The sequence below is a fragment of the Myiozetetes cayanensis genome, unplaced genomic scaffold (assembly GCF_022539395.1).
Source record: "Myiozetetes cayanensis isolate MyiCay16 unplaced genomic scaffold, myiCay2020 scf1, whole genome shotgun sequence".
Classification (NCBI taxonomy): Eukaryota; Metazoa; Chordata; class Aves; order Passeriformes; family Tyrannidae; genus Myiozetetes; species Myiozetetes cayanensis.
In genome coordinates this window covers 103,946,924-103,959,769 of record NW_026086604.1, presented here as the reverse complement: position 1 = coordinate 103,959,769, position 12,846 = coordinate 103,946,924, and the positions used below count along the sequence as shown (strand labels likewise).

Genomic DNA, 12,846 nt, shown 5'->3' with positions numbered 1-12,846 from the left:
ATATTCAACGTTGTGCAAGAACTGGTAAAAAAATATCCTAATGGCAATTTAAATTATGTGGGTATTACGTGCACCTTGGAGCTCTGCCTTTTATAAGTCGAAATAAGGAAATGTGACTTGTGGACGGAACTAGCATGGAACCTTCATTGAAGGCATTTCATATGTCTTTTTTTGTTTGTTTTGGTTTTGCTTGATTAGTTTGTTGTTGTTGTTTGATTTTTTTTCCTTTCAAAATCCTCCTCTTCTATGAAAATTAGAGAAGCTGTGATTTGCTTTCACAAAAAAACTGTTGAGATTGACATTCTGTTTGTCCTGTGTTGCCCTACAATGGAACATTGTTTAAGACTTCAGCCTTAGACAGCTAAAAATGTGAAATGTGTATTTAATTGCTGTGCAACAGGATGGATAATGGCTGGCACAGTTCTCACAATAATTTATGTGCCACCAAACAAGTGCAGTTTATATGCTTCCCTTTAAAGGCCATTAGTTCAATCGCACGTTTTCTTGTCTCAAAGAACCTTAAAACCTAGATCAAAGGAATAATTAAGTATCCTTTAGATGTGATCAAACTGAGTTAAAACGATTTATGAATGTTGTATTTAAAAAAAACACAACCAAACAAACCACAACATATTTTAAACTTGGGTGCTATAAGGAATTACTTTCTACTAGTGTGGAACATTTGCTAATACAACTATTTTGTATGGAATATGATCATAGTGCTCAAATTTCTAATAGGTAGGGAATGAAAGATAATGTTGTTAGGTAACTTAATTGGTATCTCTATATGTTCTGAATACAGATATCTCAATAAACAGGCTGTTTATCATAATATAACTAGTCATAACATCAGTCTATTCTTAAAATTAAGGCTTCAGGCAAAGCAATTCACCTTTTGATTTAGAAGGTGTAATAGCAACTATTTTTTTTAATATTGATAGCCACACATTTAATTTGTTAAATTCTTTTATGATCACTTGACAACCAGTTCACTGTTGTTTATTTTGTTAGAGGGTTAGTGCCAGTCAGGTGACTTGACCAGATGCTTTAGCAACCTGTCAAAAAAAACCGTACTAGCAAGACTTGACAGATCAAGACTGTCAGGTAGTGATTCAGTAAAAAAAACATAATTACTTTCAAACATTTCTGACTACTTCAGGCTCTAAATGAGCCCCTCTTTAATTTTGCCATTGCTTGTGTCTCTTTACCCTTTTTTCTTGGTTTTCTTTCAAAACCAAGCTAATGGGAGACACTAGTTGACTTTATGACTGGAAATTTGGAACCTGCTGGTTGGCTTCTGGTATTGTGGATCTTAGTATGTCCTATATAGAATTCTACCATTTTTTAATTTGAGTTGTTACTAGTTAATACACACTGCAATGTATAGTAACATGTGATCTGTTGACTGCTCAGAAACTCCTTGAAAGAACCCGTGCCAGGCGAGAGAACTTGCAGAAGAAAATGGCGGAGCGGCCCAAGATGGGAGCAAGACCCACAATGCAGACCAAGAGGGTCAGAGAGCCTTTGGTAGAAACTGGTAACCAGGCTCCTCGTCCTGATGAAGAAGGTATTTGGCAACAAGTTTAATAAAGATTGTCTTTTGATACAAGGCCTATCTTTTTCCCTAAGGGCAAGTGAGAATCCTGAGTGTGTATCTTAAACTAAACAGTGATGCATGCAGTTACCTGACCACTAAGACTAGCTCATGTTTAGCTTGACCTGAGAGCAGGTGCACCAAGGAATTAGTAAGCTATTCAGAAATAATTGCGTAAGGCCAAAGATAGTGCCTTGTGCTTAGTAGATCTGGGAAGGGCATTTTTTTGGGAGGCATATCAGGGTATTCAAAAATCATAACTTTATTGGCACTATAGTTTTGTATTGTCTCTGGAAATATTTTAGGTTGTTTGAGTACTAATTTGCTTGAATACTCTGACCTTTACAGTAAAACCTGATACAAAACCATCACCATCAAAGAGGCTCTGCCCTAATGATATAGAGTCTCAAACTTCTAGTTCGGAGAATGTACAGCCAGTTCTTTCAAGTTCAACAAGCCATGGCTCTCCTGAGATGACTTCAGAATTGCATGAAACTGCTTCTAACAGGGCTTCATCCGTTCAGCCTCTAAACACCAAGTCAGAAACTCCTGCAGCCCTTTCAGTCAAAACACGTATGCAGAAATTGGCAGAACAGCGGCGCTGCTGGGACAGCGAGGGTATGTTTCACTTACTAAGCAGTAGTGGTGTCTTTCGGTGTTTGTATTGATGATTGTTTGGTAGTAGAAGATAATTTTGTGTGTGTTAATGCTACTATTTTAATAAAGAATTTCTAATACAGCATTAGGGAAGGCCTAAAATATTGAAGCTGTTGACCACATCTTAATTTTATAATTTCCCCCACACACTAGTCTGATGCCTTGTTCCTTATAACAGTGACGTAAAACTAATAAACTGCTTGATTAAAAATGTTTAATTTACTTAGTCTCGATGCCTTCACGACTAGTAGTTTGATTCTGTTGTTGGCAGGAACACTAACTGTTGATTAAACTCAATACATTGTACAATGCAAAATATGTAAATATATCTCAATATATTTTATTAGCAAAATAAATGTGTTTTTCTTTTTTCCAGATCCCTCTGAATGTGTTTCTCTGTCTCCTCTCCAGTCAAAAGATCTATCTGTTTCTCCACCTAAGCAGACATCTAATGCCCTGGCAAGTGAAACCCCTATTGGGAGAAGAGGCCGTTTAGCTAACCTTGCTGCTACAATTGGTTCCTGGGAAGATGACCTAAGTCATCCATCTGCAAAGCAAAACAATGCACAAGAACAGCCTGGCACTACTTGTTTATCCAAATTGTCCACTACAAGTGGAGCATCTGCTAGAATCAATAGTAGCAGTGTAAAGCAGGAAGCTGCATCCTGTTCTCAAAGGCTTGTTGAGGCTTCTATTAATAAACCAGCAAACTCAAAGAGAGCGGTGAGTGTCTGATTTGGTTGCTGATTAAAAATTGATATGAGTATTGCAGGGTACAAATGTTAACACATAACTGTTTAATCTGAATTTAAAGATTTGGGTGTGAGCAATCTGTCTATTTACAACTTTCACTTTATTGCAATCCCACATGCTGTTTGTTTAATTGCAGACATGAAAACAGCTTAGAATTCTTTTGATTGAGACTTGAAGATGAGAGTACTTAAATGTTTTGTAAACGTTGGTATCGATGTAATTGATTGCCACTCTTGACCATCAGAAAGGAGCTTTTTACAGCGATACTGGGTTTCACTCTAACCTTATGTAGTTGATTGACTGAAATTGTAAATATTGTTGCTGTATGAAGGCTCAATCAGAATGATGAAATTGGTAGTACCAGACACCTATTGTTTGATTTATGCCATTTATGCAATGGCAATATCTGCGATCTTGTTTAGGGAAAGATGGGAAAATACCTGAAGTAGCTGGCAAGAGCACCTGGAATCAAATTCTGAAACAATTTGAAATACTGGATAAAAAAAAGAAAAGCTTAACATTTGTTCTCAGCTTTTTCTTTTGTTGATGGAATAGATATATTAGGTGATAGTAGGCTCTGCAGAATGCTTTCTTTTTTTTCCTCATCAGAGAATAAGAATGTAAGTCTCATCTTGATGTTTTTTCTTTTTCTCTTGTTCAGGATCCAAACAATTTTTTAACACAATCCTCAAGATCCACTGCTCCCCATTCTAACGAATCTGAAGTACAACTGCTAACAAAGAATCCCTGCAGTCCCAAGAAAACTCAGGAGCATACACAAACAGCAAAATCATCTTTGCCTCAACCAGTTCAGTCCAAAGAAGAGCCAGTCAAAGGAACACATGTGCAACTTGAATCTAAGGGTAAACCCACAACACCAGGTAATCTGTTTTTCAGCTTCAGTAGACGTTCACTCAAATAAGATTTGTGTTCTGTGTTGAAAATGACATATTACTTAGGAATTTAAGGTAACATACCAGATAATACCTATTTCCTGCTGTAACTTGATGAGTTAATCCTGATGAGTTCTTTGATTATCTTAAATCGTACAGCTTCCGTATTTTGCAGGGATATTTTTTGGCCACAGCTTTAGTAATTCTTAAGAGAAAAATCAGTTTAACTTTCTATGTAAAAATGTATCATAATAACATGTTAATTGAGATTATTCAAAGTCTATGTCAAGTTGTTGGGTACTACGCGTATCCAATCAATGTAATGTTAAGAGTCTGCATATGTTAAAGAAATCAAAGCTAGATGTCCCACAGATGCACTAACTTTGCATAGTGTCCTTCTTTCAATTGATAGCATTGATGTCAAAACAAGTGAGCATTCCCAGTTTTAAATTCAGCTGCTTATCGTGTCAGAAACTTGGACTAAGTGCTTGAACTCTTCAAAAAGCAAGTGTGTGTCTCTAGATATGCTGACAATAAAAAACAAAAGCTCAATAAAGTCCGGTGGATGCTGAACAACATATCTGCCATATTAGAATGCTCATTTTCATGAAAGATACAAGTGAAGCTTGTTGTAGAGGAAATGTTGAAAAAGCAAGCCAGTTTAAATAACTGTATCACATGTGGAGTGTAGTAAGAGAGGGACATATTTGCTCCGATTTGCTGCTTTATTAACTTCAGTGCTCTGTTGTGATTTGACCTTCAGGTTCAGTTTGTATAAAACATAATGGAGTAAGATGTGTAAAGGAGACAGCTTAATTGCTTCACTGAGAACCTTCATCAGGATGCAAATTGCAGTGATTTCTTTCTGTATTTTTGGGAATTTCTTTCAAGGCAAAACAATTCTTCTTGCAGGGGGATCAGGAATTAAGCCCTTCCTGGAACGCTTTGGGGAGCGCTGTCAAGAGCGTAGTACACGCAGCCCTGCTACAAATACTCCTGGGTGCAGAACACCTACTGTTACCCCAAACACAAGGACAATCCAGGAACGGCTTCTCAAACAAAATGAAAATTCCTCTACTGCCAGTTTAGCGCTTCAGCTTAAGCAGGTACGACTTGTGAGGTTCACAGCTTTGCATATAAAGATACGGGGAAGATTCTTAGTGTTCTGCACCTATCTGAGGATTTTGAAGTGTCGCAGCATCTTAAAGCTGTCACCTTTTCCTCCATTCCCCTTTATTTGCTTAGGAACGTGAAAGAGAACTTGCATGCCTTCGTGGCCGATTTGATAGGGGCAATCTGTGGAGCGTGGAGAAAAGTGACAGTTCAAAGAGGAAACTTCCAGAAGCTAAACCGGTAATGTGTTACCTGCATGAATCAAAATATGAGAGTCTGAATTGCTTTAATGTGTCCTGAATACAGGGATAGATGTGCAAATATAAAAGGTAAAAAAACATATGCTTTGAGAATGTCCAGGCTGTGCAAGACCACTTGTCAAGTGGCTTGTATGTTTATTAAGAAATTATTAGATTTCTTTTCTCCTCTTGCAAAATCAACTGAGACAAGTGATGCTGCTTTGAACCAACAAATTTATTTACTTTTGATGATATTAAGTGTGGGGGTATTTTTTGTATTCTGTAACTTCAAAAGCAGAAGAAAGCTCCTCACACAAACAACATTTAGTAATTCAGCTAAATTTTTTAAATAGATAGCGTACTGGATAGGCAACATCTTTTTCTTTCTGGCAGGTTTTCTTTGGTTTTTTTTTTGTTTGTTTGTTTTTGGTTTTTTGTTTGGTTTTTGTTTGGGTTTTTGTTGTTGTTTGTTTTGGGTTTTTTTTTGGTTTTTTTTTTTAGTTACTTTGAACATAATGTCCTGAATGTACTATGTTTTTGTTCTTGCCAGGAAAACCAATCTCAAGCTAGTCCAAAACGCCCTCCTAGTTCAGATGCTACTGCTTTTGGATCACCAGACAACACACCAGTAGGTGACGGGCCAGTAAAGTCTCCCAGTGTGGAATCTTCGGGTAAGACCTGTCACAGTTTCCGTGTTGCTGTTACTGGACAGAAGCATTGCACTTGACCTCCATGAGCAGATAAAGAGGCTCATAGCACTGATGTGTGGAACTGGACCTCTTATTTGTTTACTGATTTATCTACATCTTTTCATATGATAATAGCACTCTGCACTCCTGTACCACTTGAAAGGCTCACAAGGCAAGACTGTCTTTTTGTTTTTCAGTGGGTTTAGCTCTGTTTCATACTTTCATGTAGGTTAAGAGTAGGGAAGTGAATGAGAATTGTCAGTTACAGATTTAATCTATGCTGTATCTGAGAATTCAAATTTCCACAATAATCTAATGGGAAAGAACTCTTCCCTTGTCAGTATCCCTTTATGATATTAATTCTTATAATATGAGACATGAAAAGAATTCTGAGATGCTAATGATATCCTTTCTGTTGCTTACTGAGTGGAAGAATCTCTAGCTTTCCATACAAAAAGTGTGAACTTAGTTAATACTTCTTCTAGACCTTATGGGAAAACAGGCTGTTAAATGCGCTTCTAGAAAACCAGTATCATATCCTGCTATTGGATTGGGTTTGGGTGGGATGGTTTGTGTATTGGGTTTTTTGTTTGCCTTTTTTAAATTGTTCCTTTTTGCTCTTGAGCGACTGCATTCCGCTATGATTTCAACATTATTTCTTGTGATATCAGTTTTCTGTTCATAAGACAGAAGTCCAGATGTACAGGTTGTGGAGGTTATATGTTCTAATGCTTTTCTTTGACAGCCAGCTAACAGCAATACTTAATATAGTGGTCTTTTGTTATTAAAACTTCTAAAATTCAATAATTAAAAAAAAAAGTTCAAAGGCTAGACATAGTCTTCAGTTACTTCTTTTTTTATAAATCACTTAGATGCTTCTAAATCTGAAGAGACTGATAAACCCAGTCCTCTGAAGATCACTGAGTCAAAGAGCCCTGTAAAAGCGATGTCTGTCTCTGGACTTGAACAACTTGCCGAGAAACCAAAAGGTTTGTATTGAGTAGATGTATATTAATGCACTTAGCTCTCTGCTGCCACTTGTCTAAAACAGTGTTAATATCCTTCAAGTCTGAACAATGAATTCACCATACATACGCTGACCTCATGTGTGTTTTGTAATGAGGTTTATATAAAACAAGCAACTTCTTTTATCATAACCCTTCTCCCTTGACATTCAAGACTTCAAGGAATATTAAAAAGCTGATGTTAAGAGTCCATTGGGTAAGGTACTGTGGGTCTTGCAGTTAAGTTTCAGATGTATTGGAACTAAAAGGTTGAAAGTTGTCCAAGAGGCACAGCTTTTCATTCCCTCTGTATCGATTAAGGAGCATATATGAAAATAGCATTAAAAAATAATCATAGAAGTGTACTTTTGGATTCTATATGCCTGATTATAAGAAATGCTTTTTAATCAAGCTTGCTGGAAAAGCCAAAATAGTTTATCTGTTAATAGCACTTCACTCTCATTTAAGGGAAAGTTTAGTCTTGATGCTACTAATATGTTTTAAAATGTCACCCTTCAGGTGAAGTGTGCCAAGTCGAAATGAGTGTGGATGATGAGATGAACAGCTCAAAAGTGATAAATGAGATTTTTGAAATTCTTCAAGAGGATGGTCCAGACATAGAAAAGCTGAAGAAAGAAATGAGCATGAGCCTGGAAGGTGAAAGTGATGAGGATGAGCAGGAAGAGTCGCTGAATATTTCATCAATGTCTCTGTTAACCCCTCTAGTGGAATCTGTTGGTTCAGAGGTGAGAATTCTTATGAGGTGGGGAAGGACACACAGAGATGTGCAATTTGCTTGTGAGCAGTGACATTTTGTTCTATTAGGATACCTGAACAAATAGAGAATGACATTTTGCTAATGAAAGCATAATGAGGCAGTTATTTTCCTCTGAAAACAGTGTAACATATTGGATGCTCTGCTAAACAAATAGTTTTTTGCTAAATCAAGCTTGGGTATATAACTATTATTTGTACTGAACTTGCAATGGTAGACATGCATTCAGTGAAGTGGTTGCTGATGAAGATCTGAAGAGATGTAATTATGCAACTATACTGGCTTAGAAACTAAGGGTGATGTCTCATTGAGTTCAATAATCTGTTGGTGTCCTTAAAATAAAGAAATAAATTTACTTTGTGTCCTAGGAAATATTTGTAAAATTTCATCTGTTAAATAATATTAAGCACCCTGCAAGTTTATTGTTTACATGCAAAACAAGTAAAGGTGAGAGAAAACAGGTAATTGATAATGTGGACAGGTACTACAACCTTTTCTTTTCCCCAGGCCTTTGCTTCTTGTAAGTCAACTGGGGAAGGTAGCAGTACCAGTGATGTAAGTCTGAAGTCTGACAAGTTCCAAAGGACTAAAGTTCCCAGGGCAGAATCTGGAGACAGTATTGGCTCTATGTCAGAAGATCGCAACCTTCCATATAGGTAATAAACACAAACCTTATCCCTGATTCTGTAAGTGTACAAATTAAGACACTGGCTTTTTTAACTCTTCTAAGGACATGTACTGCTTTAACTACAACCAAAGCTTTTTTCCAGGATCTCAGACTTTGGTAAAGATTGTCTGAGCGTAGTCTTTTATGCTGCTTAAACTTAAAATGAGCTGATTGCATGCTTTTTTTTTAAAAACCAATTAGTCAAGTTGGAAAACATCAATATACAGTACATATGTATGTATGTATGTTAAAAAAAAAAAAAGGCTTGGCACACCTGTGAAACATTTCATGGGATTTCCTCTTTTAAAAGCATTGACGCGTACAGATCTCAGAGATTTAAAGAAACCGATCGTCCTTCAATAAAGCAAATCATTGTTCGCAAAGAAGATGTTGCTTCCAAGCTAGAAATGAAAAGGAATGGCCCATCTGACCAAGTCAATATCAAAAAAAAAATGCAGGTATCTAACATGCTTCGTAAAATCCTTTTTCTAATCTACTATTTCTGCATTTAATTTCCCTCATGAATCAACATACTGCTTAGAACTGCAAAATTAGGTTGTTTAACATAAATATTTAATGGTAGGAAATGATAGTGCATAGTTTGAACAGCTGATGCATCTCTTAGAAGGATCATGGTATAAAGAGAGAACAAGACATTGTTTTGAGAAGGAGACAGAGAATCTGCATCTTATCACTGCCTTTGAATTAGCCCATACTTTCAGTAGGCCATATTCTGATCTTGACTAGTGCCTTGTTCACCTACAGTGCTGAATTTCTGGTTAGCTGCTGCTTTCCTCGATTGAAGGGAAGACCAGGCTGCATGTGTAGCATACAAACATTTGAGTCCATATTTAAACTACCCCACCATGTTTAAATTGCCTCAGAGGTCAAAAAAAGTTGTACTGCAATATTCTTTTGCAGAAGTAACTGTAAATTGCAAAGTTTTTGTAGTTTACTAAGTGACCTGATCTTTTCTGAAGCATAGCCCCAAAAATGTTAATCTTGAGACATTTCCTTGTTTGAATGTAACACTAAATAACTCTTCTGGCTAATTATTTCTACTACTGGTTTGCCCTAGGAACTGAACAATGAGATCAACATGCAGCAGACAGTGATTTATCAAGCCAGTCAAGCTCTGAACTGCTGTTTTGATGAGGAACATGGAAAAGGGTCACAAGAAGAAGCAGAAGCAGAGAGACTGCTTCTCCTTGCAAGTAGGTTTTTAAACACAAGTTCAATTCTTTGTCATGAGCACTTTGTCAAGAACACTTTAGGAGGAACTCTGATAATACACACACTATACATAATTGTAGATATTTATAGTTCTTTACCTAGAAAACAGGAGAGGATATCTGTTTCATTTCAGATTCTTTTGTAGGCGAGAGGACATTCTTGGTACCTTTCTTGACCCTAATATTCATACTATTCTAGAAGATGATTAACATTTGTGTTGCATTTTATATGCTTATGGCAAAAAAAAAAAAAAAACGGTTCAAGTACTACTTTTTCCTCTGTTACAACTGTAATTAATTTCTCTATGCAGCTGAGAAGAGAACTGCTTTATTGGAAGAACTGAATAAACTGAAGAGTGAGGGACCTCCTAGTAAAAGAAATAAAAGTGCTTCTATGTCCCTTGAATTTGCTCCATCCAGGGGATCTGTTTCCATTTCAGAAATGCGTCTACCTCTAAAAGCAGACTTTGTATGCGGTACAGTTCAAAAGCCAGGTAAAGCTATCAGCTGAAAGCTTTTAACCCTTTTCTCTCCCTTCCCTCGTTCTCCCAGCATTTATTTCTTGTTCATTGTCCTTGGGCTTTTTTGTCTTCTATGTTGATGTTCTAAGAAATGTAATGACAATGATAATTTAGCAATTACTTTCAGTTCATCTACTTTTGACTAAGTTTTCAGTATTTTTCATGGTTGTCTGAGTTGCACTTTTTTATGGCTTGTGAGACTTAAGAAACTTATCAGGACTTTTCCATCCAGTCTTAAAGTTCTTTGTGGTTTTCTGTAATCTGTTGGAGAAGAAATAGAATTTTCTATCTCAGGCTGTCTTCTCTCTTGCTGTCTTGGAATTTTTTTGATGGATGCAAGTTTAATACTGAAGATCTTTACATAAATTCTGACCTTTGTGGCATTGTGACATGCTCATTAAGCCTCTGTTTTTTTCAATCCTTCTGTTAACATTGCAAAATACTTAAGATGATAGAATACTAGTATTTGTAAATTGTTATAGGTAATCAAGCTGTCAAAACGTGTATTTGTTTCTTCTTTTGTTCCAGAAGAATATCTAGTAATATCTCTCTGTAGGTTTAGAGACCCATCCTGGAATAAAGTAAATTTCTGGCATGTGGTTGTTTAAAGAACTGCAAGCCCATAATAACCAGTGCTATTTTATATAATACCACAAAATATGACTGTGCATGGACAGATTTCTGCTTCTTGCCTCACTAAAACTTGAGGACAAAAGTTACTGGACAAACATGTTACTGCTCCTGTTGCAGGAGACAATTCACCTCTGTTATAGGGAAACTTGTCTTTAGGTTACAAAAATATAAGTTTAATTTCTGTCAATAATTCTCAAAACTAAGTTTTCTAAAGAAACAACTATGAACTATTTGTCACAAAACCTTTTTTTTGAAGCATAAAACTTGCTATGCCTTGTGCACCAGAAGCTCTATTAATCACTTCATCTGAAGAGATGATCAAATATAAAGCATACAAATCAGTGCTTACTGGAGTTTACAGCAGTTGTTCTGAAAACTGTGACTTGTCCTATACAACAGAGCACTCAGACTGTTTGGGGTGTTTTGGTTTGTTTGTCAGTTTGTTTGTTTGTTTGTTTGCTTGATTTTTTTTTTATTTTTTTTTTAAAGTCTCATATTGCTGAACAGTAGACAAAGCAAGAGCATTGTGCAATTTGCTGCACAAACTCCAGATTATCTCCTGACACTCTGGAGATGTGTGCTTGTGGTGGTCTTGCTTGTTTTCCCCTTATGTGAAAGGTTAAGGAAACGAATTGTCTGGATAACCAGTTCCTTCATAGGACTGAAAAAAGCACGAGAATGGGCAGTAGCAAGAGCTGATGTGTGCTTGAGCTGACAGACCTAAACAGTGTAAGGAACTAAGATTAGCTGCTGAATCTGACTGAAAGTTCTTCTTCTCTCTTCTCACGCAAGGGTTAGTGTAGGTCTGGCCCGAGATGCCCCAGGCAATAATGTGATTTTTATGAATCCTATGGAGACAGTCCTACTAGTAAACACAGCAAAAAACAAAAAATTGTTTTAAGATTAAGTTTATAAGTAAGCCTTAACTGTAACCAAGTGTTTAATTAGGGTGAAACAGATGTATTTAATGGTAATTCAGTACTCTGGGATTTTTTAGATACTTTGAACTCCTCAGGCTAACAAAACTATCTGACATGTGTTTACAGACTCAGCAAATTACTACTATGTAATAATCCTGAGATCTGGAGCAGAAAACATAGTTGCGACTCCGTTAGCAAGTACTGCCAGTTCCCTGAATGGAGATGCTCTTACTTTTACTACAACATTTACTATGTAAGTATAAAGAGATCCTTTTTGAACCAGTTTCAACTCTGATGGTAGAGCAGGCAAAAAATGTTTAAAATCTTCATACAAGGATGTCATATTCTGCAAACAAATATGACGAGATTTTGTGGTATAGGCAGGTATTTCCTGCTTCAAGAAATAGCTGGAATGCACTTCTCTCAGAAGAGCAACCTAGACTTATTCTACATCCATCAGCCATTTTATTTCTTGCTTTTTGTACCTTCGTTATCTCCTGGAACACCTGCAAAGACAGATGGATTACTGTACCTGAAATGTGTTTTTACTCTTTTGCAGTGAATAACATTTTATATAGCAATTTGGTTTTAGTATCTGGAAAAAATAGTACTCTTACAACTAAAACTTTAAGCTCTCATACGTCATCTAAAAAGGTATTGCGAGTTCAAATGGCTGTTTGTTATCAGAAGTCTTCCAAAAGAAATAAACTCCCTTTTTCAAAGTCCAGTTGAACTGGAATTTTCACTTAAAGCTATTTACTCAGACCCAATCTGTTTCTAGAAGTGTGTCTACTGCAGGGTGCAATCCGAGAAATGGTAGATGTATTTGTTTTCCCTTTCCCTTTTGTTTTTTGAATTCTGCACTAGTAATACACTGAAGTCTTAAAAATAGCAATGCTTGCACTGAAGAGTACTATTGTAAAGGGAATGGATCTCAAACAGCCCTATTGCCCTGCAGGAGCAAACTAAGATTTACTAATAAGACTAAGCTATTAGTCATCACTATGACTAAGCTTCTCTGTAGAACCTAGCTGCTCCCTGGACAGTTTTAAAGAGCTGAAGGAAGGAAGAAATGAAGAGTAACTCAAAAAAACCCTCCAAAACCTCCACCACAAACCAAAAGAAAAACCTTTTTGCTTCAGTCTTTGTTTAACCT

The 12,846-nt window shown here is 36.5% G+C and overlaps 1 protein-coding gene across 3 annotated transcripts in view; it reads left to right on the top strand.

Moving 5' to 3' along the window:
- The window catches only part of ANLN (anillin, actin binding protein), a 75,497-nt gene that overhangs the window by 50,338 nt on the left and 12,313 nt on the right, over window positions 1-12,846 (top strand). For all 3 annotated transcript variants that reach the window (XM_050330528.1, XM_050330538.1, XM_050330519.1), the window contains exons 2-15: window positions 1,414-1,567; window positions 1,943-2,212; window positions 2,628-2,974; window positions 3,666-3,885; window positions 4,810-5,003; window positions 5,143-5,250; window positions 5,800-5,920; window positions 6,811-6,927; window positions 7,462-7,688; window positions 8,225-8,373; window positions 8,695-8,842; window positions 9,463-9,598; window positions 9,928-10,110; window positions 11,817-11,943. In XM_050330528.1, coding sequence (XP_050186485.1) covers window positions 1,414-1,567; window positions 1,943-2,212; window positions 2,628-2,974; window positions 3,666-3,885; window positions 4,810-5,003; window positions 5,143-5,250; window positions 5,800-5,920; window positions 6,811-6,927; window positions 7,462-7,688; window positions 8,225-8,373; window positions 8,695-8,842; window positions 9,463-9,598; window positions 9,928-10,110; window positions 11,817-11,943 — 2,501 coding nt within the window. The remainder of the gene's footprint in view (window positions 1-1,413; window positions 1,568-1,942; window positions 2,213-2,627; window positions 2,975-3,665; window positions 3,886-4,809; window positions 5,004-5,142; window positions 5,251-5,799; window positions 5,921-6,810; window positions 6,928-7,461; window positions 7,689-8,224; window positions 8,374-8,694; window positions 8,843-9,462; window positions 9,599-9,927; window positions 10,111-11,816; window positions 11,944-12,846) is intronic.